The sequence below is a fragment of the Centrocercus urophasianus genome, unplaced genomic scaffold, assembly GCF_019232065.1.
Source record: "Centrocercus urophasianus isolate 14NV4802_14NV808 unplaced genomic scaffold, USGS_Curo_1.0 seq_49, whole genome shotgun sequence".
Lineage (NCBI taxonomy): Eukaryota > Metazoa > Chordata > Aves > Galliformes > Phasianidae > Centrocercus > Centrocercus urophasianus.
In genome coordinates this window covers 1-26,032 of record NW_024885077.1, presented here as the reverse complement: position 1 = coordinate 26,032, position 26,032 = coordinate 1, and the positions used below count along the sequence as shown (strand labels likewise).

At 39.9% G+C, this 26,032-nt stretch overlaps 1 protein-coding gene across 10 annotated transcripts; it reads left to right on the top strand.

Moving 5' to 3' along the window:
- Positions 1-116: 116 nt before the first annotated feature.
- LOC122169017 lies at positions 117-25,458 on the top strand. 10 transcript variants are annotated; one of them, XM_042834766.1, is made up of 14 exons: positions 117-332; positions 1,193-1,459; positions 2,069-2,191; positions 6,284-6,334; positions 6,557-6,685; positions 12,239-12,460; positions 15,921-16,068; positions 16,265-16,420; positions 17,453-17,502; positions 18,207-18,368; positions 19,122-19,207; positions 20,547-20,615; positions 21,392-21,557; positions 23,532-25,458. In XM_042834766.1, the coding sequence occupies exons 8-14, from the start codon at positions 16,401-16,403 to the stop codon at positions 23,849-23,851; spliced, it is 873 nt and encodes a 290-aa protein (XP_042690700.1). In that variant the 5' UTR covers positions 117-332; positions 1,193-1,459; positions 2,069-2,191; positions 6,284-6,334; positions 6,557-6,685; positions 12,239-12,460; positions 15,921-16,068; positions 16,265-16,400; the 3' UTR covers positions 23,852-25,458. The 10 variants fall into 10 exon arrangements, with proteins under 10 accessions (XP_042690700.1, XP_042690699.1, XP_042690693.1 ...); XM_042834765.1 differs by having other exon boundaries at positions 117-348; XM_042834759.1 differs by adding an exon at positions 7,992-8,049 and having other exon boundaries at positions 120-1,459.
- Positions 25,459-26,032: the final 574 nt, after the last annotated feature.

Sequence of the window (26,032 nt, the reverse complement as noted above, 5' to 3'; positions counted from 1 at the left end):
CCAGCTCTCGGGTCGCCGCCGCACGGCGCAGGAGCGCAGCTCCGCGGTCCCGCGCTGCCGCCGCGCGGTGGAGCAGCGCCGGCGAGCTGCGGATCTGCGCTCCGTCCGCCGTGAGGGCGGCGGCGGGAAGGGCGCGGAGCGGACGGCCGCGACTGCGATCCACAGCCAGGGGACCGGGACCGGCCAGCGTGGGCTCGTGAAAGGCTGTCCTGCCTGAGCAACCTCGTCTCCTTTGCGAGCAGGGGACGGGACAGGCTGTGGAGTAGTCTGTATGGACTTAAGCGAAGCCCTGGATTGCCTCCCACAGCGTTCTCCTGCAGAAGCTTGGACGAGTGCGCTCTTCGCTGGGTAGAAAACTGGCTGGGGGGCCGGGTCCCGAGAGTGGTGTTGAATGGGGTTACACCTGGGTGGGAGCCAGTCGCAAGTGGTGCTCCTCAGGCATCAGTACTGGATCTGGAACTGTTCAGTATCTTTACTGATGATTTGGATGGGGGAATTGAGCGCACTCCCGCTGTGTTTGCCGACAACAGCAAGCTGGGAGGAAGTGTGCATCTGCCTGGGGGTAGGAAGCCCTACAGAGGGATCAGGACTGGCTGGATTGCTGGGCTGAGGCCAACTGGATGAGCTTCGGCAAGATCAAGTGCTGAGTCCTGCATTTCGGTCACAAAAATCCTAAACGTCACTGCGGTTTTGGAGCAATGTGGCTGCAGAGGAAAAAATTTTGGTGTGTCAATTGACAGCCAGCTGAACACATCTATGATTCTAAGTTATTACTTGTTTGCCACTGCCAGGGACTTCAATTCAGCTGGTAATAGCAGAAGTAAAAACATTTCTTAGTAAATAAGTAATTTTAAAAAGCGCTCTGAAGTTGAACTTCAGTCTCAACTTTGCAGGAACAGCAAACAAATGTAGCATGCTTGTTAGCTGGTCATGTCAGTGGGACACAGAAACCAGCTGTGCATTAACACTGCAGCTATGGGTCCCTCACAGAAGCATTGTAGAGAAGGATTTATTAATCTGGAGGGCTCAGACCTCTAAAATGTAACTATTGCTATTGTGGGAATCAAATGGTGTTTCTGCATTACAATAAGATAAGAATTTTTTATTTCATGGCCTCCGCTGCCATAGTTCTTTCTGGGAGTCTTCTTTACTTGGAGGGGGTCTCTGATAGTTTGCATCACTTATCCTCTAGATGAACCTTCCCCAGGAATGCACGCTCAGTATATATGTAATATTTTGTCATACACAATGCAAGAATATCCTGCACGAGGTTGATCACATCTGAGAACAAGTGGTGAGATGCCCAGGGAAGCGCCTGAAGAGACACTAACAAGGCACCCTCCTCTCCCCCCGGTGCTCTTTGTTTAAGGAAGACTTTGAAGAAAATCACCATATCAATGCGACGGGAAGAGCACTGAGACATCTTGGAAACAACAGGATGGCTGCTGGCTGACACCAGGTGACACAGCAATTAACAGATGTAGACCGTGTTAAGATTGTGAACCTGGAGTACCCAGCCAATGGGGAGACAAGGTTCAAAAGCTGTCACTGCGTCCTTAGCGATGCTCCTGCTCGCGGGACGCCCGCCGTCGCAATCGCGAATAAAACCTGCTTTTATCATAGATACCGTCCTGACAAATTCTTCGGATATTTCCAACACTGTGATCCCCACATATTCATGTTGATCAGGAAATTTTGAAAAGGGTTTTTTTTTTTTTTAAGAATGTAAAATGACGTTCTCTTGAGAAGAGTGTGAGAAACTCCACTTTATTTTATTTTCCCATAAAAAGCCTCATCAACTTCATCTCTGCTTAATGTTAGTAAAATACATTTACCTTTGTAAACATATTTTGTTACTTTTGAAATGTCATGGCACTCTAAAACTTAACTGTTATATCTGTGCAGCTGTCCCCTAACTTGCAGTCTCAAAGAATTAAGTTAATTTTCTCAGAAATAAATATTTCCCATCAAAATGTTTACTGACAGTATATTCTGTTTCTTTCTCAGCTGAATCTTCTCCATGCCTTCCTGTGGCTTCACTCAAAGTTTATGTCCGATTCATTTGCAGTTACATCCTGTTTTGTTCTCCATATCCTGACGCAAATACCACGGCCGTTCTGGTTCCACAGATTTCTGCAAGTTTTACAGAACACCTGATGCTGACTTACGGAACAGACTCCATAACCACGAGGTAGTTGTAGAGCAGGTGTGTTTATTTGGCTGACCAAGGGAGGATAACTCCTTCCTAGCCTGCATACCGAAGGCAGGTAAACATCTCTATTGTAGAGGGAATACGTGCATATTTATGGTACAAGGAGTGGTTATTACAATTAATTCTAGAAATTCATTACAATATTCCATGTCTATTCTACACTCCAAACTACACCCCCATATTGTATAATGGCCCCATACTGTTTCCATTGTGCGTGCTCAACTGCTCTTACAGTTTTAACAGTATAACAGCCCTTTATTCAATGCCTGCAAAATATTTCACCTTTGAGCCAAGCAATATAATCCAAATCCTTTTAGAATGCTTTGTACTTGTGCCAACTTAGCACCAGTATTTGCAATGGTCTTCAAAGCTAAGTGTAAAAATATCCCAGAATGTGGGATAAATAGATTAACTTATCAATACCAAGCAAACATGTACTCTGTACCATAAATACATACATTCACTGAGCATTCCTGAAAGTTTTCTTCTAAATTAGTTTCACATGGGCCAGTGAAGCTCCTGCTCCTATTCTCCTGCAAATATCACCATTATTACACTGGTTTTTCTAGCACTTTTTAACTCAAACTCTCGTATTTCTTTGTATCATTTCACCTTACACCAGTTTGTTCAGCACTGCTACAGAAACTCCCTAACCCATGGGTGCCCAACTTTCTGGCTTGCCTGGCCTGCAGAGAGTGAAGAGGAATTGTCTTAGACAGCATAGAAAATATGTAATAGAGTTAATATAAGGAACAACACTTTTTTTTTTTTTTTTTTTTTTTTTTTTTTTACTATTTGTTTTTTACTAAAACTTAAAAACTTAAAAAAAACAAAACAAAACACCCAAAACCACAAACACCAAACTAGTGGAATATTTAATATTTGACTTTTTTTTTTTTTAACTTTTTTTTTGGTGAAACTAACACACATCTGGTTAGATTAATTGTTTGCAATTCCTAGTGAGTTCTCGAGCTGCTCATCAGAAAGTTTTGGTGAAATTTCACTCTTGGAATGGATTGGGTTGGAAGGGATCCTACAGATCACCCAGCCAACAGGTGCCCCCCCAGCGCAGGCTGCCCAGGGCCCCATCCAGCCTGGCCTTGAGCACTCCCATGGATGAGTCACCCGCAGCTCTCTGGGTGGCTGTCAGGGCCTCACCACCGTCTGAGGAAATAATTTCTTCTTAACATCAAACTTGATTTTCCTCTCCTTTAGTTTAAAGCCCTTATCCTATCACTATCAGAGCAGCTAAGCACTCGGTTCCTTTCCTGCTTATAAGCTCTCCACAGGTACTGGAAGGCTGCTGTGAGGTCTTCCCAGAGCCTTCTCTTCCCCAAGCTAAGCAAACCCAAATCCTTCACTCTTTCTGCATAGGAGAGGCACTCCAGCCCTCAGATCATCTCTGATCCTGTTCCAAGAGCTCTTCTTTCCAGTGCATGATGCCCCAGGCCCGGACACAGTGCTCCAGATGGGAGTTTACAACTTTTTGAAGAAATGAGGTAGCACAAGGAAAGAGGGACCAAACTAGCAGAAAGAGAAAATAATAACCACACAGCATAGCTCAGCAAAGGAGAAAATGTTCTCAACGTGCAAATTGCCTGTTAGGGCCAGAAACAAACTGTCAGCCCTCCGCTCTATTTCTTTAATCAGTGATATTCCTTGTTTTCTGTTGTATGTATGCATTACTGGCAAGCCTCTTGAGTTTAATCTTTTAAAGAAAGTGTATAAAAAGGAAAAATGATTATGCTACAGTGCATGTTTTTAATTAATGCTGAAAGGGACAGTTTTTGCTTTTAGTTGAATCTAAAAAATAGATTCCAGATTCTCAAAATGAAAGTGGATATTTTGCAAGCCTGCCTACAACAATTTACCAGAAAATCCCAATGATGAAACAGCAGGAAAATGATTTAGCCACACTTTCCACAACATTGAAAGGATAAGAGGAGGAAGTAGTGGTAATGTGGTATGCTGGACATAATGAAATTACACTGGGGTGCAAGAAAGCAAAATAAATCATCTGTCCATGGAGGTTTTCAAGAAAAGAGTAGACATGCTGAGGAACATGGTCAAGAGCTGTCCCAGCCATGGGTTGATGGGTGGACTCAATGATCTTAGTGGTCTTTCTAACCTTAAGGATTCTCTGACTCCATGATTCTTGTGAATATAGCACTATGAATTTATTTTATTTAAAGATAAGTCAAGCTTTTGGAGCCACGAAATATGGTTTAGTAGCTTGTGGTACTGGGAATGGGAGGGTGGTTGGACTAGATGATCTTGCAGGTCGTTTCCAACCTTGTGATTCTATGATTCTATGATTCTTTTCATTCCCAGAAGATACAAAGGGAGCTTCCTGGATGCTTTTCTGTCTACCAAGAGCCCTGAGGACAGCTTTCATAGTCAGCCACCTGCAGTGTTGTCTGAGCACCATGCTCGTGTCAATTCAGACTGTAGTTATCCCCTGATGACTGAAGTTACTGCTGCACAAGAACAAAGCCTGTATCTCTGAGTCTTAGCAGATTGCAGTGCATTAACTCCTAGTTTAGGAAGACTCATATGAAGCCTGCTAGAAACCATTTAGAGAAGCCAATCTTCTTCAGATTCTTCCCCCACGGCTTTTCACTTGGTGAAAAAGTTCCTCTAAATAAATTAAGACTGTTTCCTCTAGAAGGACATCACAGACATGAAACTTGCAGTGTCTGTGAAGCATTCTCTGTGCAAGGAGAAAAAAAATAACAGAAAATTTTTCCACCAGTGTGTCATAATTTGTTTTTCTGGGAGGTTCACCAAAAAAATTAAAAAAAAGGAGAAGAAACTTTGAGCATTAGCATTAGAGACAACAGCCTGACAGGCCCATTTTATCTCTTCAGTATGTTTCATGACAATAGGTATTATATGTAATTTAAAAGGTATATATTTTCAATCTGACCAAGTTAAAGTTTAGCTGAAAATTTCTTTGCTGGCTCTCTGCATCTGACTCTGCAGCCTGGAGAGAACAGGCACTCAAAGGAATGTATTTCTGTTCTAGATAACCCTATATCCTTACAAAGTCGTACTACGTAGACGTGAAGATGCTATATAAATAAACTATACAAATATGTATGTTCACAACAATGTATACTATTTATTATATCATATGGTATTTGAGCGTGGTCTTTTTGGTAGGAAGAAAGCCAGCTACTACTGATGCAAGTGCATGTATACCAGCCTGAGCAAACTGTGGAAATCCCCAGTTAGAAGGCAAAGATATTCTTATATATGTTCTTATATAAGAACTTGGTTGCTCAACCATGAATATACCCTTTTTTTTTCCCCCTCATCATTTTTATTACATTGCTGTGTGTGTCACTTCTTAATCAGGAAGTGACAACAGGCAGATCTCTGGAAACAAGCAGACTAAGCAAAAAAGCAAACAATTCAGGCAGTAATATTTTTCTCAGTAGTCGATTTGAATATTATAGGTATGATAAACTTTTTTGAAGAAGATAATCTCAAACGGGCTCTCCTTTATGCTTCTTGAGATAGATTTCATCTTCAATGACTTTCTTAACTGAATGTGTAGGTAGCTAACCAGACTCACCCCGAGTCCCTCATTTATATAGTAAGATCCACCAGACTGTAGCAAATGCTCAACACTTAACATACACAGCAGCTTAATAATGGCAGTCCCAGCATAAAAAGTGAGAAAAAAAACAAGCAAACAAACAACAGCAGACAACCCACCAACAGGATCCTGCAGTTCATTCTTTTTAGTGAAGATTTCTCATATTTTTTTCAAGAGGTCAGTGCTTGTAATGGTGTGGTTGAAACTCTTTAGTAGTTCATTTCTGTTCTTACAACTATGTTTTCTGTTATTTTGCAGAAAGGTCTTCCCTAACAAGAGTAAGTTGTGCTTACACAATCTGCCAGTTTTGACTTGGTTTAAGCAACTTGTAAAACAGCACCTTTTCCACATATCTTAACTTCAAAGAATGTCACTGCATAGTGCTACCAGATTTGCCAGTCAAGCAGTTCTTCAGGAGACCTGTTTAGGGGAGATGTTTTTAAATGTGTATTTTAATCATTCATTTTCAGATGCCACTTCCACCTGGATGACCAGATATTTTTGTTGAGAGTCTCCTACAGGTAATGCTTTGCTTTTTTACAAACTCCTGGGTTTCTAATGAACGTATTTACAAAGGGTTTTGATTTGGCAGCAACAGAATGAAAGCTAAATCTCATACTTCACCTCCTGATTACTGCAGGATCTGTTAAAACTTCAAGGGCTAATGTTTTCATTAATAACTTTGAAAGGATCAAAGTTTCGTAAGTAGACCTTTGCTCACAAAAGCGCTGTTTTCTCTTTAGGTGCTCTCTCTTCACACTGCTTACATGACTTATGGATTCTAGCCCAATTAAAAATGTTGTATGTTGATTGAGGCTTCTTTGAACTACACAGGGCAGTGACACTTGAGTTAAGACTGTTGAGAAATAAAGGTAAATTCTTTTTTTTTTTATACTTTGTGTTATTTGGCTGATTTCCATGAAAGAAAAGGAAGCACTCATCTCCTGGAGTGTTAGACTTGATTCCAGTTTGGTGTGCTAATGACCAAATTCAAAGAATATGAACTCAATAAGGTTGGTTTCAGCAGAGCAGTTTCACCATAAGGAGAGAACTGGAAGTCCATTGACGTTTACTGGAGCAATTCGCAGTTCTTTTTTCATGTCACTAAGTGCAAGAGGACTACAGGTAGACTTGATCATATAAACATTTAAAAGGAAGTCAACAGCAATTTGCATCTTTCAGATGCTTTTAAAGTATCTGTTGCTGAAGATTTGCAGGGGAAAAAGTGAAGTTCCACAGTGAAAAACTGTAAATGAAAGCCGGTGCATCTCCAGAAAAAGTACCACAGTCATAATGCCTTCACTGAGTTAAAGGAGAATGATGTAGGAAAGAAAAGCCTGACCTACTGACAAATATTTGTTACTGCTGAGCTTCACACAAAGACCCATTTAATGCTTGAAGAATGGAATGAGGGGATGAGGAGGTGATGGGATACATTAATTTGAAGACAGGATGATATAAAAAGAAACAGGTGGAAGAAGTGTAGGATTATGACTGAAATAGGGGAATGGAGAGGAGTAAGTGAAGGATGACTGCAAAAGAAAAAGGTGAAAGAACAGGGATAAAATATGGTCTTCCAGCTAGATCTGGTGTTCATACTCAAAGATTGTGTGCTGATCTCCATAGAAGGAAAACTGGGGAGAATAAATCAGGAAGAAGGGCCACAAAGTGACTAAGATGATACAGCGGTCAGTAAAAATGCAGAGGCCTCATCCTGTTGCCTCATCCCTCATGTGCTATAGGTTTCTGTAGGAATAGTTTATGGGCTCCACCCATTTTTTTTAGGGCTGCTGACTGAAAATCCTCACTTGAACACCAACCCCCCCTCCCCCCCTCCCTGTTTACTAAAGGCAGATGGCATCTAGAACAGTATTCTAATCTTCCAGTGAACAAGAAAATGCAGAATTCTTTCTTAATTTGGGACCATAGTAAGTCTCACTGATTTGAAACTTAATTTGGCCTTACATTGGTATAAAAATGTTGATACTGAAGATCTTGGATTTTTTAAAATTCATTGCTTGATTTCTTTGCTTACATTTTCATGGTTCAGCATTGTGAAGTAGAAAAACACAACGCTCAGGGTCAAGCAAATTGAAGATCCTGCATTTTGCTTTGTATTCACAAAGGCTGTGAAAGTCTGCTCACATTGTCCTATATCCCTGTGTTACATGCTGACAGGAAGGTCACCCATCCAGGCCTCTGTCATTTCGCCATGAGCCTTAGTGGAACTCTTTAGGTATGTAGTTAATCTGGAGCTTTAGTGTTTCTCTACCCTGTTTTAATAGTGCATAATATGTCATGATCCAAAACCAATCATAAACTCTTGGGATGTGGACTAGTGTGCCCTTCCACAAAGCTCTTAATACTCTGTTGTTCACAATTACAGGTACTATACATTTTATGGTACTTGTTTAAGATTCCACTATTAAAAAAAAAAGGTGCTGAAAAGCATTAATAAATTTATGTGGTGCCCTTAATCAGCAGAGCTGCTGTCACTGTTAATTTCCTAGAACCTAACTGCAGCCAGTAGTTGTGATACTTTTGTTTAGTCATTTCCATAATGACAGATTGAGCTCATGGCTGTTTTCCAAAACAGCATGGCATAAATGTTTGAAGAAATAATTGTCTTTAAACAAAAGAATAAAAGAAATGGGAAGCTGTAGTTTATCTGTAAATTCATGGCATGGATAGCACGATGTTGTGTCTTGATGTATCACCTTAGAATGGGCAAGTTATGTGCCTGATTGGAGTTATTTTCTGAAGCAACCAGTTATATCATCATTGGCTATACACGGGCACTCCAGTGTAGTTTTGTGAAGGTGAAATAATGAACACTTGAATCCTACCAACCTGAACCATAACAAACATGTAAGTACTCATGTCTCACAAGAGTTCTTAAACACACAAGGAGCAAAAAAAATGGCACCTCAGAACCTACATTTCCAAAAATTATTCTGTACAGAACTGGCATAACGAGATTGAGAAATGATGGGAACTCTGCCATCCACTGAGTGCAGAATTCACTGAATATGCGTCAGAGCCCTTGGTATTTGGGTCATCTGAATGCTTCAGCCTCCTGATGCTGTCTCATTCTTCTGTTGTGCATCCTTGCTCTATTAATACTTTGTCTTATGCTGTGGCCCTCCTTCAATGCTGCTACTATTAAAGCTCCCATTTTATTTTACATTTAAATGCAACTAGATTCATTCTGATTATTAGGTGTGCCCTAAACCACAGTACTCTTTTGATATCATCATTATTCCTACTTTCCGGATGTTAATCATGGAATCATGGAATGGCTCGGGTTGGGAGGGACCTCGAGGATCATGAATCTCCAACCCCCTGCCACATGCAGGGCCACCAACCTCCACGCTTAATGCTACACCAGGCTGCCCAGGGCCCCATCCTTGAACACCTCCAGGGATGGACGGGGCATCACAGCCTCTCTGGGCAGCTGTTCCAGCACCTCACCACTCTCATACTAAAGAACTTCCCCCTGACATCCAACCTCAATCTCCCCTCCTTCAACTTCCCCTTGTCCTGCTGTCATCTCCCCTTTCACAGAGTTGCCTCCCCTCCTGTTTGTAGGTCCCCTTTAGGTACTGAAGGCTGCAATGAGGTCACCCCGCAGCCTTCTTCTCTCCAGGCTGAACAAGCCCAGCTCCTTCAGCCTGTCTTTATAGTGGAGGTGCTGCAGCACTCTGATCATCTTTGTGGCCTTCTCTGGACTGTCTCTAACAGCTCCCTGTCTTTCCTGTATTGGGGGTTCCAGACCTTTTTTGGTTAAGACCAAATGTGTTTGCATTTTTTTACATTGTTTTAGCTTGCAAGTGAACCACAAAGCCGAGTTCAGACGGAAGAAGCAGGTGCTCTGTTCTTTCGTGCACTGCTATGAATAGGTTTTAAAATATATTCTTTGGGCACTTTGAATAGCTTATAAGTTTTTTTCACCATCTGCTCCTTGAAATCTCAAAACTTCTGTTTCTGCCTTTCAATATGAACAAATTGAAAAATATGACCAATAGTTGAAATACTGAACTTAATTCTTGCAGTTAGTCAGATTCTATGTGCATTTCCACTCATGTAATGATTGCATTCACTCAGTGAATATGGAATCCTGCAATCATGTTATTGCTCTCCAGATTACCTCCTTGTTCATTCTTGTTCCCTCCTGCATATGGTTCAGGATCTCGCTATCTTTCCCTGTCCTTGATATCAGTGCATAGTCATTAGGTCTATCATATCAATTAGTCCTTGCTGGAGGGCTTTATTTTGGGCATTTTACCCAATTCAAAACAAAATACAACAACAACAACAACAACAACAACAAAACAACCTACTTCTCACAGTCAAACTGATTTTTTTTCAATTTTTTTCTCTAAATACTGAATAGGATGTGTTCCTTGCCCAGTATTTATAAATTTCCAGAATATGTGAGAGACTTTAAATTTCCCTGGCTAAATTAAGTGTAGGTAAAACAGTAGTAAATTTCCTTATCAATTAACATGTTCAGTAGTAGCAAGAAATGTTTAATTAATACACATCTGCACTAGAGATTGTCCTATCTGTTTCTGGTTTCTCCAAATATGGATAAAAGTTTTGTTTTAGAGTTGGTGTTTTTTTAAACTGAAAACAATACTGGTGAGAAGTAATCCAACGTGGAACTGTTCCAGCATTCTACTTCCCCAGCATGTGACATTCTAAGAATACAGAAGTAACTCAGACTGCTTGTGTTAAATAACTTGTTTTAAATTAAGTCCTTTGAATTCTATGTAAAACTTTCCCTGAGAAGTTTCTTTAATTAATTGTAAGGACTTTTACCAGCAGTGATTCTGCAATAGTAGAGTGTGGGCCTGATAAGCTAGTACCCTTAATAAGGGAAAACAATATTAATGAGTGCCTGATAAAAGTGTAAAAGATACAATGAAGATATTGTTAATATTGAAGTCAAGGAGAAAGTGGGTCCTGTGTCTGAAGCACCTCGCTGCATTTTCCACATTCTACAGGACTTTTTTTGCCTGTTCACCTGTATCTCTCTCCCTTGTATTAATTTCACTTTCAGAAGGGTGTGCTGAACAGAGAAAGTTGGTGCTGTTTGGACAGCTTCAGCTTTCAGGAAATAACTCGCTGTGCTTGAAAGCACGCTCACACTTCCCACTCACAGTGTGCTTCCTCTCAAGCCCCAGAGTGCTAGCCACATGATTTTAGATAAAAGGGACTTTCCCAGCATCATAGGAGGATTAGGTAATTGTTAATGATTTTTCCCTTCTCTGCTTGGGGGTGAAAGTTTGGCCCAAATCCACAGGTGGTCTCCAATGAAGCTGTTTGTAAGGCGGGCTATACATAAAGGCACTCTGCATGAAGTGTCAAGTTTGTGGTCAACCAAATGTGGTCAACCAAAATGTCTGCTTTGTCCTAAAGTCTCTACTGCTTGCCTAGCAATCCCAGCTCTCAGTATCAAAGCCTAGCAGGAGCACAATTAGGCCTTACAAAGTTGTCACTAAACTTGAGGTTTTCTGGATCTTTGACATTTTCTAGCCAAGCCTCCTGCTCAAGGCAGGAGTACTGGCAGTGCTCAGTCAGATCAGCAGTTGCTTTGCCCAGATGAATCCAGAAAATCTTACAGGACAGAGATGCTAAGGCCTGAGTGCTCCATTCCAGTGCTGCATTACCCACTTGGTGGAAAAGCTTGTTCTGGTTTAAACCTCAGAAGTAGAAACACCTTCCTCTGCCACTGGTGGCAAACTGCCCCTATGGAGAAGAATTTAACTCTTCAAAACTGATCTTCAAGTAGTTGTAGACTTGCAGTAGACCACCACTTAACCTCCTCCTTTGCCTAAGACTAGCTCTTTCAACCTGCTCTTCTATGCTCGTGTGCTCTTGGGCCACAGACAATCTAGGTACTGCCCACTACATTCTCTCTGATTTCTCAACGTATTTATTTGAACCATTTTTTGTGTACTGAAGCACAATGGATTCTCTTCCTATGACTGTACTTTTAATAATAGTCCTGTATACAATTTGCTCCATCATGATGAGAAGCATGCTGTTGGCTCATCATCAGTGTAGTTTCCAGTGTAGCTCCCAAACCTCCTTCAGCAGGGCTGTTTTCCAGCCAGTTCACCTTTATTCCTTTGCAAATGAACATCACCTCTATGCTTACCAATCCCCTAACAAGATAATGGCAGTTTCCATCCTGCTTTAAGATCATTGACTTACAGTGCTTAAGGGGATTCTATACCTGGGATATCGCTTTGATCGACTGCAGAGATGATTGTTGGCTCCAAACACATCTATGATTGGACCTGGTACAATACAGTATTTTTCAGTGCTATATAATCTTTCTTTTCCCTCTGGGGTTCCTCAGTGTGGGGGGAAAAAAAGCAAAAATTTGACCTCTTTTTTTTCTGTCTCATTAATTACAGACAGCTAACAAATCAGTCCAAGCAAACACATCGGCAGTCACCAAGGAGTTACAGTGCTATGTCCTACCAGGAAATTTTAGATGTTTGCTGGCAGCCAATGAAAGGCGAGATAACAATGCTGCTGACTCATGAACAGGAAAGCTCCAACTGCATTCGTAGCAGGCTCACATCTGCAGCAGTATCACTACAACACTGGTCGTCTTTATGCTGGTATTTCTAAAGGTAAGTTGCTGTTTGCTTCCAATTTCTTCCTTTTGGGCATTTGAATATTAGTTTAACTTAGAAGAGTTTCTCACATGCTAAGAAAAATGTCTTCACTGTAAATTACTTTTTAGAGTTATCTTTAAAGTTAGAAACTTGATATAAATATAGGAAATAAGAAAATATTAGGAAAAACTTCTCTGAAAGAGCAGTGATGCAGTGGCACAGCTGCCCAGGGATGGGGGGAGTCACCGTCCCCAGGAGTGTCCCAGAGCCATGGGGATGTGGCACTGAGCGACGTGGGCCGTGGGCACGGTGGGGGTGGGCTGAGATTGGACCTGGGGATGTGAGAAGTCTTCTCCAGCCTTACTGATTCGGTGATTGTATGAAATGGCTTTATAGTCATCTCCCTCCTGCCCCTAACCTCTCAGGAGACGACGACAAAGTTTTTAAATAATGCAAAAAGCTTGGAAAAAAATCATAAAAAACAAACAAAAAAAAAAACCAAAAACAAAAACCCCAAAACATTTTGTTATTTGATAATGAGATTTGAATTGGATCTAAGAAGAAAAACGTTCAGAAGAGCAGAACTGTTGGAAAAAATACCGAACTTATCACCTGGGAGTTAGAGTGAGACTTTGTTGTCTGTAACTTCCTTTAACAGTACCGTATTACATCATTAGTCCCCCCAACTATTGTAGCAGCCTTACTAGAGCCTGGATAAATAACGGAACTCTCATTTTAGATGCTAAAACCAAATCAGTCTGAGTTCAGGTGTGGAAGCAGATGTGCAAATCCAAAGAGAGGAACAATATTCTTCAATGCGATGTGGTTTGTAACAGACTGAACTGGTTTTCATTTTGTTTGCACAAATCACTAGATAAATTGCATTTTGCAAATAAAAAACAGGAGCTGCTGATAGCTTTTCTTTTTATCTAAATTGTGAATTAGCAGTAGCTTAAAAACTGTTACAGCTTTACTTGATTCCATTTCAAGTAGAAACATTCTGGAATGATTTAGGTCCCATATTCATTGTACAGGCTTCTTTGTACTATGTTTGGAGTTCTTAGTAAATTATTTTGATTATTTACAAGTTTATTTGTTTTATTACAGAGCAATATGAGACAGATTTTTTTTTCCTGTCAGCCTTCTGACTGCCTCATTTTTACTCAGGGTTTGTAGATTTGCATGGTTTTTCTCTGCAGTTTAAGGGATAACTGGCTTATCTGGAAACTTACATTAATTCAGAGAAACCTTTTCTAAGTTTATGAGACTACTAACGTGTCTTCCAGAGTCATGTCTAAGTGGAATGTCTAAGGTAGTCATTGCTTTCAAATTACAATAATTTTAAAAAGTAAGTGGTTCAACCGTGCTGTCATTAAAATCAAACAGTGTTGAAGCTGAGCTGGCCAACCAGCTGCTGTACTTTTATTTACATTTTGATTGTAGTTAGATGAGATATTGAATAATTGCCCATTTTTTCATGAGAATCAGCGAAACTCTTTCTTTCTGGCATTTAACTGTTAGATATTTAACTGTTAGATACTAATTCTTTGTCTACATAATTCAGTATCATTTTAAAACATATTATTAATAATAACTATATATTTCAAATGATCAGGTAGAAACAATAAGCAATTATTTAGCACCTCACAGCCCTGGATGGCAAGTTATGTCTTGAGCACTCTTCTGCAGTTAAGTGTAATTTTCCTGTATTTGTAAGGAAGATCTGACACTGAGTGGTGAAGGGAAGGCTTTAGGGTTGGGATAGGGTTGTTCAGTGTGTAAGAGGTGGCACAATGCCACTATGCTTTGGCAGCAGTGAAAACAGGCCTAAGAACTTTTTTGTCATTCTTTTCCCCAAATCAGCCTGTAATAGCCCAGGAGGGTTTGATTGCTTTACCTCAGACAGGACAGGCTCAGGTTTTGCACTGAAAGCCTTTCGTATTTCATGGAACACTCGCATCTCTGTGAAGCTGCTGACCAGCAAGAACACTACAGAGCAGTATGTACCTCATTGACCATGCAGTGATGGTACCAGCACCAATCATGGTGTGCTCAGGTTCATCCAGTCCCTAAACACCTCTCCTTCCTAGAAATCCCCACTCAAGAGGCAGCTTGGAGGCAGTTATATTGAGAAACAAACTCTACATTTTTTTTTTTCTCTTCAAAATTTATAGAAGCTGAGCTTATTCCTGAAGTCATTATGTCTACTGTAATGATGTCTGCAGACTCTGACCAGTGATATTCGGCATGCCATGTATGGTGTAACTTTTTCTGGAGGACCCTGAAGAGATTTCAGTTGAAGCTTGTCTAAACCAGCAAGTCCATGGGAAGGAGCAGAGCGATAGGATGAGAGAGGGATATAAGTCAGGGTTACAGGGCAGGAGATGTGCGTACATGCACAAGTTACAACACCAAACCACAGTAGCTGTTGGGCTCCACCTAGCCACTGCAGAATTCCATGTGGTGACAGAGGCACAGAAAGATTCCAAGAATAACCCTAAGATACTGTTGATGAGGCAAGATGAAGGTATTTTAGGGAGTGCACTGACTCTGTTTGTCAGAGATAATGATGTGCAACAATGATCTAGTTAAAACTACTTAGCTGAGAATATTGCAATTATAAGTTTCTGAGGACAGTATGGGGAAAAGCTTGATTTTTAAAATCCAGCATTTCACATCTTTCTCCTCCCTTTGAATTCCAAATCCTGCTTCAGATGGTGTTCTTACGTTCATATAATCATGGAATCACAGAATGTTTGTGTTGTAAGGATATTAAAGCCCACCTAGTTCCCCACCCCCACCTGGCCCTGACCACCTCCAGGGATGGGGCACCCTTGGTTCTCTAGGCAGTAATGCCAGTGCCTCACCGCCCTCTGAGTAAAGAATTTCCTTCTAACATCTAATCTAAATCTCCCTCTGTTAGTTTAAAGCGATTCCCCCTTGTCCTACCATTGCCAGACCGTGTAACAAGTCAGACTCTTTCTTGCTTATAAGCTCCCTTCCAGAACCAGAAGGCCAATGTGAGGTCTTCCTGGAGCCTTCTCTTCCCCAGGTAAACAAACCCAACTCCCTCACCCTTTCCTCACATCAGAGCTGCTCCAGCCCTCTGCCCATCTCAGTGCCCTCCTCTGGACTCCAAGAGTTCCACATCCTTCCTGTGCTGGACGCAGCGCTGCAGATGGGGCCTCACAAGGGCAGAGGAGAGGGACACAGCCTCCTCTCTCTCCCTGCTGCCGTCCCCATTAATGCATCCAGAGTTCTTTCACGTTATGTTAAAATGTGAAAGAACACATGGTATTGCTTAATTTTCTTACGGTTGTTTGGAAGATGATATAGTACTGGTTTTAGTGGTAGAATTGTATTAGCCTGTATTCAGCCACATAGTTCTCTCTCATTTCCACAGTCTCCATGATCCCATCTCTAGCTGAAATTTCCTGCAGTCTAAACTGCCACTCACTTCTGTTATATTTTACAGGGAATGGAAGTTGCTGCTTCAGGATACAGCAAATATCAGATGCTGTAAGTCTGAACATCTCCTGCCTTCTCTTGGGATTTACCTCTACCAGGGACTTTGGGGGTGGTGATTGAGGATCAGTGGATTTCTTCACTCACTCATCCATGAGGTATGTAAGGTCTTTTGTGACAAAACTAACTACAAGCTAACCCAAAAGAGAACAACCAGCATGTAAATTACGGACAATAATCACAGTTGCAGTCAGTCTGCTATTTGAATCAGTCTTGTATTTTTGTTTACTGTCAAATGAAAGTGTGAATAGTAACAGTTTCACCGTACACAAACCTGTACTTTGTGTTTCTCAGCATCAACTGTACCCAGATCTTCCGTTTCTGTCACTCATAAGGATCCTGTCAGTTGTAGCTGAAGGGCTGCATTACCTACACAGCCTCCAGCCTGCTGTCTGCTACTGCAGCCTGAAACCTTCCAACATCTTTTTGGATGCACAGTGCCGAGCCAAGGTGGGAACACACTTGAGAACTATAAACAGTGCAATTCGTCTGCCATTTTCATAGAGACTAGATTTGCACAGCAAGAGTGGAGGCTTATTGTCATTCATTTCCAACTTGTAAATCTTTTTTAATTTTAGATGCTTAGATATAACCCAGTGCATGAGATAGGTGTGTATCTAGACAGCAGCGCAGTAAAGAAACCAAAGGATTGTATGTGAAATAATGCTTTGGTGCATGTAAACTACGTGTACATCCATCATACATTAATATTTTCCTAGGTAGCATTTAAGTAAAAGCACATTTTATGTGGAAACCTGGCAGAAGAGGGAGTAAAACACTGTGTGGTTCAGATATGAGTTTATCATAGAATTGCTTCTTCCCCTACAGGTTGCTTTGCTTCTAACTCATCTGTAGTCTGTTTTCTCCCTTCTGGTAGATTCTTTGCTTCTGCCTCTAGTCTAGAGACCGAGGGGTTTTTAATCAAATAACTGTTTTAGATCATCTGAGTTGTAGATTATGCACATACATCACGGTATCACCAGAATACCTCCTAGGACATTAGGAAAGAAAAAAATACTAGGAGCTCCAGCAAAATTTGCTGGAAGTAAAGAAACACAGTGGGTCAGAATCAAGGTTTTGATAGGTTAACTGTCTGATATGCTGGTGAGTACCTAATGTAATGTCTTGCTTTTTCAGTTGCTATTTAGATTAGTTGAAAACAAAACAGAAGTGATGGAGAAAGGAGAACAGAATGCTCTGAAGTTCACAAAAGCAACTGTAGTTAACAAAAAACTTGTAATCCTTATGAATCCTATTGAAATAACATCTAACTTGATTTATCTACCTTGATTTATTTTATAAGAGCTGTTCAGTTCAAAACAAAGCTTAATAATGCAAGAGAAAGAAGCTCTTCGGATTAAGAATTATTTGGATAGACTTAGGAAAACTCCTTTATTAAATCAAGAAATGTGCTCTTTGAAATGATGGGAACATAAATATTGATTCTGAACTAATCAATATGATTTTTTTTTTTAATTTCAGTTTTGGTATATTGTGCTGGGAGAGCATAGGCAGACAGAAACCCTTTGAAGGTATTTTTCTATTGCTCACATCTGATTTTTATTGCAGTGGCGTTTCCTACAAATTCTTTTACTGTAGAGAAATGACGACACCAACAGCATTGCCTGTTCAAACAGGCCTCTGCCTTTTGTTACAGTTAGAGCACAGTTTGTATAAAGCATGATGTAACAATTGCCACAGTCTAAGAATGATCCCCCATCCATAGTGGTGGGCGCCAAAGAAAGACTTTGTTGCTATTGGCTCAGTTCTGTATGACAAAGCTGATTGAAGGTCTTCTGCATTTTGCAGGCTGAGAAGTGCAATAAAAACACTGTGTAGAACAGTAGGGTGCTATTCACACAGCTTTCACCACTGTCATCTCGTGGCTGCACCTCTTCTTAGCACTGATACACACTGCGAGGCTTTATGTAGAACTGCATCTATTATTGAGAAATAATAAATACACGTATATCTGCGGTATTAATTTGACTTATTGTTTGTACAGAGCTCTTTGTCCAGAAGTGGCATGTGGCAAAAGGTGGCTATGGTCATTTCAAACACCAGCGCATCTACTAACAAGAGCATAAATTTATTTTTACTTTTGCCTTAAAAACAGTCTTTGCTTTAACACATGTGAAATAATTTATGCTAAATATTGTTTTAAGAGCACAGGATCTTTGGTATTTATTGCCTACTGGCATATATTTGGTATTTATTTATTTCCTACATGCTGCAGGACAAACAGCCCCACTGGGAGCTTTGACAGGGATCTGTAACAGCTTACAGCCTGCCAATTCAGAGAAGTTTATATCAAGCAATTTGCCCAGGAGGAACAGACTGCTCCACTTTGTTGCTGTGTGCTGTCATCAAGAACGAGATTACAGGCCACGTGCTGCAGGTAGCATTCAGGATTTACTTTCTTTGTAGGGTTTGTGATGGAGATAGTCTTGCTGGGCAGATTTCTCTGGCACTCTAAATCGATGGCATACCAACTGAAGTGGAAGGCAAACAGCCTTCAGATTATCGTCAGAGTGCTGTAGAGTTTTTTCAGCTTTTTACAAAAGTAGGAAACCAAGACTGTTTAGTATAATGTAGTAAATAAAAACATAAAAATAGCCAGCTAAATGAGGGTATATTATTATTAGCTCATGTATTATTTTAACAAAGATTGACCTGTCTTAAGCATTTATGTCCATTGCATAAGCAGTTCCATTCGAGGTGTGCTAACAGTTCCACTAACATCAATGGTGTGGTTATCCTAAAAAAAATACACACAAAACCAAACAATGAACCAGACAAAAAACAGCCAAGAAATTGTGATATTTGAAGCCTAGTATATAAATTGATTCTTCCAAAAGTCGTATGTAATCCTTCTGCAAGTGCATGTCTGTATCGACATCTGTAAGAAACACTGATTTTGAGTGAATGATCTTCAACAACACATTCATAAAGAAAACCAAAGGTTGTATGAGGTAGAAGCTGTATTTAAACTGATCTAATTTAGTTCATTTGGCTGCTCAGCAAAACAGTGAAGTTAATATTCAGTTGCATAATTAATGAAGTTTATTGCAAATATCGATGCCTAAATACATACAACGATGCCTAAATACATGCAACATGGTACATCTATAATGCTTTATCCCTCCTACAGAAAGTGCGGACCTTCTAAATGGGGTTTTGATGATTATAAGTAAGAAGGAAATTTCCACCGCAGTCTACAATCTGATGCATGCAAAGGTGTGTGCAAAATTAAGTTTTGTTACTTGATTTTTTGATTGCAATCTTTGCAGTCCAAAACAGAAGATCTTTTGAACTTATTGCTTTAGTGGACATGCTGGAGAGTACCCTTTGGCACCTCAAGTTCATTCAGGAATTGTAGAAAATACATACTGTGAGCTATTCTGGCTGGTCCCCTCTAGAAACCTCATCAGTTGCTACCTGAGGTCACAAGAACAGTAATGTCTTTTTGGTCACAAGCTATAATCAAATACAGCTTGCTATCTCTCTGTTTGCATGCATGTCTGCATTTATTATATATTATTACATAATGTATAATGTATATAATATTACATGTTACATTATACATGTAAAATATACATAATATTATATATTATATACATTATTGCCACAGGAAACCTGGCACAAATCTGACTGCCATAAATGCAGCTATATCTATCAAACTTTGATAGACATAGTGAGGAAACTACATGGGCATGTTTCAGCCCTTGAACAAGTGTTCTGACTCCATTTGACCATGCAAAACCCATTCTGTGTGGTTGGTTCTGTTGCTGTGTTTATGTGAGCTCCCAAGTTAAGGCATACCAGATTATTTTTATATGTTGCAATCATATTCTGCAATTATAAAATAGATTTGCATGACACTTTAATGGTTGGCACAGTTATGGTCCAAGTCATTTTATTACTCCTGAAGCTTATAGAATATTTGGCAATACATCTCTAAAAAATTTAGCACTTCAGTCCTCTTTGAGTAAGGTTTTATTTTTCTATTTGCTAAATCAAAAACAATCATTATTATTGTTTAAATAACTGGACAGACAACAGTTCAAAATGACTGAAATAGCTACCAGAGATATTTAAAATGGATTAATTCATAAGTGCTGAAGGGCAATGAGTTGAACCAATCTGCTGCAGATGTACAAAATGGAAAAAAGTTTTAAGTATCGACGTATCCTTATAGCAGACATCATTTGGTATCCTAAACACAGGATGCTCCTGCTGTGTGTATACTTGAAGGACATGTTATAGCTAGCCCAATATATGTATGTACAGGGCTGCTCTCCCCTTCTAGTGCATAACGCAAAAACTAGACTTAAAATTGAAATGAGAGAAGCAGTAATGGAGTAAAGTCAGGTTCTACACCCACTTACATGCTAAAATGCAAAGTTGCTACCAAGTTGTTCAATGCAGTTCACTATTATCCTGCATCAGCATGCCCAACAGTATGACATACTTGACATCCTTGTAAATTGTCAGTGTCAGTGTAAGTTCTTGCTCTGTAATTGAGCAAGCATTCTGCATTCTTACTAGTGCTCCTGTACTGTTTTTTTTTTCCCAGGAGACAGCAATTAATGCATGCAGAGGTTCAGAAGTATACACTTTGCAGACAGGCCTACAGAACTCAGAGGTAAGTACATGGCATTTATTTGAGAATCTTACAAGAGTCTTCTTGCTTCTCCTGCCAGAGCTGACACTGCATAATATAAACACAGTAGGGCAGGATGTCCCCTTTATTTTGTCACTAACAAGGACATCTACAACTGGTTAAGCAACAAAACCCTGTTTTACCCTCCTACAAGCAGCAGACTCTGTTGCTTTTGCAGAAAGACTCTCCACTTGAAAGCCACTTTGAACCTCTCCTTCATGAGGATGTCCCAGTGAAATGGCAAAAACCTGGTTTTCCTTGTGCTGTTTTCAAAATGGCAGCTGGAAACAAAGACCAAAAAAAGCTTGAATTCTAGCATATACAGCTCCTTTTCTTGAAGAATAAGGATAACTGCTCTGTGATCACTCTGCAGCATACCACTAACAACCATTTTCAAAGTGATATTGGCACTTGCTGCAGGCCTGCCAATACCGAAAGGGCCAAAGCTCATGTACCTGGATAAGAGCGAACTTTAGCTAGACAATTTGTGTTCTGTGAATGGTCATGGCTGCTGGCAGCACAAGCTGCAGAATCAATTTAGGACAGCCATAACACCTTGGACAGTTAGCCTACAGGTCTGTGCTGCCACAGCAGCCTGGGCGACTAGCTAAAGTTGAATTAGTTTGTCTACAGGCTGAACAACTGCCTGCCCACCCTTCCCAGAACTGTGATACAGCCTTGAATTCCAAGAAATAACTGCTTGCAAACAGTTTTGAAAGAAAGTTTCCAAGATAATTCTCCATTTTAATTTTTTTCAGGTCATCTGTCAACAAAAACTCACCCAAGTAATGAGCAAGAAAGTCCCTCCTGTAGTACCAAGTTCGTCACGTGTTCTACTTGGTAGCAGTACAAATATTGCAGGAAGCGAAAATATTCTTGAGGCTGATCTGACAGGTCCTATCACACAGCACTCAACAAAGAAAGGTCTCTGCCTGCAAACATGTTCAGCTCCAACTATATCAAGGAAAATTACTACTATTTGTTCCACATACACATGTATTTTTCAAGTGCAGTTGTCCCTTTTTAGAGCTTTGCTCTCTACTGGTATCATTCAAAGCATGAGCTCACTGCAGAAGTGTTTTTTCAGTATTCCTCATTCCTTTGGAAACAGAAGTTGAGCCACAGGAAATCAATTCACTTATAGTAACACCTGCACTCCCAAGCATTTTACTTCTTATCAATAGCTGCCAGACTTAGAATAGAATTTTCTGGAACTTAAAAAACAAATCCACATAGAATTCCTGAAAAACACAGAAGCATGTTATAGTATATGCCAAAATCTTCCCAGGAATAGTGTCCTATTATCAACTGCCCAAAGAACAGCTAGTAATAAAAAGGTGCTCTCAAGTTAGTCAGATGATACACTTTATGTTCTGTTGCTGTTCAATGTAAGGGTCTCATCTTGTTTATTTTAAACTTTTTTTTTTTAGATTACCCACACTCTGACAAAAGAAAGCCTTTTTGTACTCTGCCCTTATCTGGTCCAACTGCAGGCAGAGAAAACTGTCAGCATAAGGATCCACCACGGGCAGTCCACAGTCCACAAACCGTGCAACCTGAACAACCTGGAAGTGGACTCTTACCAGTCACTGGTTGTTTCTCCCAGACCAGATCTTATTCAGTGGTTACATTGTTCAGAGATGTACAGAAATAGATAATCTTTTTCTGAATTATCTAGCATGATGTCTACTGTAGTTTAGTGCAAAAACTCTTCAGACAGTGCTGTGTCACTGTAGTACTGCTGTATGGCCCTCATGTTTTCAGAAAACCAGGCACTGCCCATTGAGAACACTGGCTTGTTCTTTCCTTGGATCATATTCAGGTTGAGAATGAGCCTGAAAAGATTGTAGTAAAAACACAGAAATTGTGTCACATCATTAATTGCTTATTAAAGTATGGGCATCTTTTTTCTTTTGTGGTTTTAAGCTGAGTATTTGATACAGCTAACAAGTGCTACTGACCGTAGAAAAGGGTGATGAAGAGAACAGGATAACTACTTATTTCCTTCCTTACGTGGTCTCAGATTTTGCTACTGAGCTGGAAACTGATCATAGGAAAGCTTCTGACTTGTGAAGCCTGTCTCTACCTGCAGGTGAAAAGCTCAGTTTCTTGCTTTGCTTGATTGATTGTTTCAAATTGGCCAATTCCTGCATCTGGTTGCTCATTTATTTCAATTTACTACTCAGTGATGGCATAATTTCAGGATAAAGCAGTAGAGTAGTATGTGCAGGAAAAGTTCATGTCAGAACCCTACTGTCAGCACTCTGAAATCAGAATGAGAGAGGCACATTCTCCACAGTAACGATGGTCTTTGGTTATTAGTTTTCTCTTGATTTACACTACTTAACTGTACAATTAAAACCTGAATGTCAGCACTGAATACTCTGAGAGGTACGAGCATCATCAGTTAGTGAAGAGGTAGAACCCAGTGCTCTTGATCACTTTTGCCAAAAATATTAGTTTTGCTATTAGTTTGGCTTTGATATATATTCATGTTCCTGATTTCACAACACATTTCAAACAGACTTACTGTTCTGGACTACCTGTTAGCTGTTCTTCCATGTTCTACAAGACAGCATTTTCTCAATGATGTAGAGACAAACTGCTCTGCACAAGGTTTGTTCATGCTAGGAGGAATGAATGCTAGGATGAAATTCTCCCCTTACACAATCCAAGCAGTCTTTAGAAACACTGATTTTCTGGAATAGGATCCTCATGATTTTTGATGGGAATTCATTGTACTACTTGTGAACAAAGGACACAGACTAACTCTTCCTTTCTTCTTTCTCAACTGAGATTAAATTTCTACATGCATCAGTGTTGATGCTGTCACTTGCTAACACCCTCTGGAAGAAAAGAGTACTTAGTACATCTTGTTTGCTTTTCTTTTTCACCAAGGCCCTTGCTGCAAAGGAAATTGCAGTCAAATACTGGCCAGCCACAGAGGAATTATCCTGAGCTGCATGACAGAAGGACGCCTCAACCACATCCTTGACACCCTTCGCTCACAGCAAATGCTGTCCCGAACAGATTATGAAACAATAATCTCTTACCCCACAGTGACCAGCCGTGCTCGGGCACTGCTAGATATTTGCCTCTGCCTTGGAGAGAAGGCAGCAAAGGTTGTAGTGACAGTTCTAACAGTGAACAAACGCAGTCCTCTGGCACGAGGCAGTCGTTGCATAGGCTGTCCTGAGACAAACAGGCTGCTGCTGTGACATAATTTTGAGGTTTGCTACATGGATCAGAGCATTGGTAATTTGGAGTGGCAGTGATTCACATTCACTCCTCATAAACCATTGAAATCCGTTCTTCTTCTGGCCAATGATTGCAATCCACTTACGGAAAAATAAAAAACCTACCTGGATGAAAAGATCACATCAACCCATTGCCTGCAGAAATTGCCAAGACTGGTATAACAAATTCTGATTAAGTCAAATGTCACCAAATTTCCTTGATTTTGGAAGTCAGAAAAATGGACTGTGAGATTTTGGAGATCACACTACGGAAGAACAACAGTTATTAAGGACAGTGTACTGTATGAGGAGAAAAAAGATACTGCCTTTCACCAAACTCAGTACTGAACAAGCTGTCACAGTGAGAGACTTCAGAGAATTAAGAAACATTTATTAATTCTTAATATGAGTCTTGGAAATTTTACATTATGCACATGAATTATTTTTATCCGCAAATGGTCGTGTTATGAAAATATGGTGCTGATAACAGCATTTTGGAGAGGTGGGCTTAAAGTATTGGTAAAAAGAAAAGCTCTGCTACCTTACATTCATGTTGTTCTCTGAGTGTGTCTGCAGTTCAAATGTAAAATTAAAGGATGAAGAGGACGTGCCAAGCTGATCATTTTTGAAATGATGGTTCTGCAGAACTGTAAAGGCAAGAGTATCAACATTGTAATGAAAATGAGATTATAAAAGTGCTGTTTTTTGAGTGGATTCCTTCAAGCTGCAAGGCACTTGATTAACATGAGCAAACTTGTTCTATTTCAGGTACTGAACTATGCCATTCCATTTCTCTGCATTGCATTTGTTCTCTGCAGTTTCAAACTGCCCATCCAGTTCAGTAGTTTGACAGACTGTAAAACTGAATAACAATGTGTTTTCTAGGCACAGGTGATAAAATAGATTTATTTTGTGTACTACAGCACTACTGGAACTGTAAACTTTAGCTATAAAATATTTTTATATACATTCATTAAACTTTAAGATTTTCTTGAAAAAATCTTCTAATTAGAGGAAAGCAGAAAACCATTCATTTGTAGGAATTATTTATAGACTTTTAAGAGGGAAGCTAGCAATATTACTGAAGCCTAATTATCAATTTTTGGTAATTATTCCATTTGGTTCTTCTGCAAGACATGTGTATCACTCTGACAGATGTGCCAGCTGGTGGACTATGTTAATTTGTGCCTTTTTTTTGTTTGTTTGTTTAATTTATGTAGGAACAGTTTTGTATCTCGCTCTTCTTGAAATAGCTTTTTATTTGAGAATTTCAGTTGAAGCCAAACAATACCAGTTTTTTTTTTTACAAGTGTCATGAAATAGGTGGGAGCAGAAGTTACCTGGTTTTGGATGGATTTTATTCTCATATTTGGCTTTCCAGTTTAAGTATAGAGGATGTCAGAGTTACTGATCCATTGCCATTGTGTTTATCCAGATTTTTGTCAAGATAATCCTAGTAAATAATTTGTAACCAATTACAGAACTAAGGAAAATCTATTAATTCATGTTCAAATGAGCCCAAATGGAATTCTTTAAGCATGTTGATTTTTTTTGTCATGTATTCAACTAAAATCACTGCATGAGTTTTAGATTTTGCATGGGTACCTTGTCTGAAAGCACAGGCATGAACCAGCAATGCCACTGCCCAAATCTTTAAGCTAATGCAGACTTATGCCATAAAAGAGGTGCATGCATACAGTTCCTCACACCTCTCTCTTGTGTGATATAACTGCTTTGGGTAGGTTTGACATTTGCAGCAGTTGAGAATCCTCGTTTTTTAGTTAAGTGTAGTATTTTGGGGGGATGCTTTTAACTCACTGAAATAAAACTGCAGTGATATTGATATAGTAAGCTTTGTTAGAGAACCGGGATACTGTGGCCTGAAATTTGCATCCCTTCCCTTTTTCTCCCCCCCAAAATATACATACTCTTAAAAGGCCTGCAACAAATTGGCAAGATAATAAAGACATCAGTGCATATACATTAATTACTGATGTGAAATATCAGATTTCATAAAAATCGTGGTATCTTTTTATGCTTGTACTCAACCATGTTAATTACAAAAGATTTCTACTGTCCATATCATCGTGACCAAGAATCAGGGCCTGCTGTTCAAGACACATCTCTTGTTGCTTTTCAGAGGTCATGAGCATTTGGGACAGT

Coding starts and splice junctions, on each gene's coding strand:
- LOC122169017 (XM_042834766.1), top strand. CDS start 16,401: ATGCACAGTGCCGAGCCAAG. Junction 16,421..17,452: donor ATGCACAGTGCCGAGCCAAG/GTGGGAACACAC, acceptor TTTTAATTTCAG/TTTTGGTATATTGTGCTGGG. Junction 18,369..19,121: donor TTACAGGCCACGTGCTGCAG/GTAGCATTCAGG, acceptor TCCCTCCTACAG/AAAGTGCGGACCTTCTAAAT.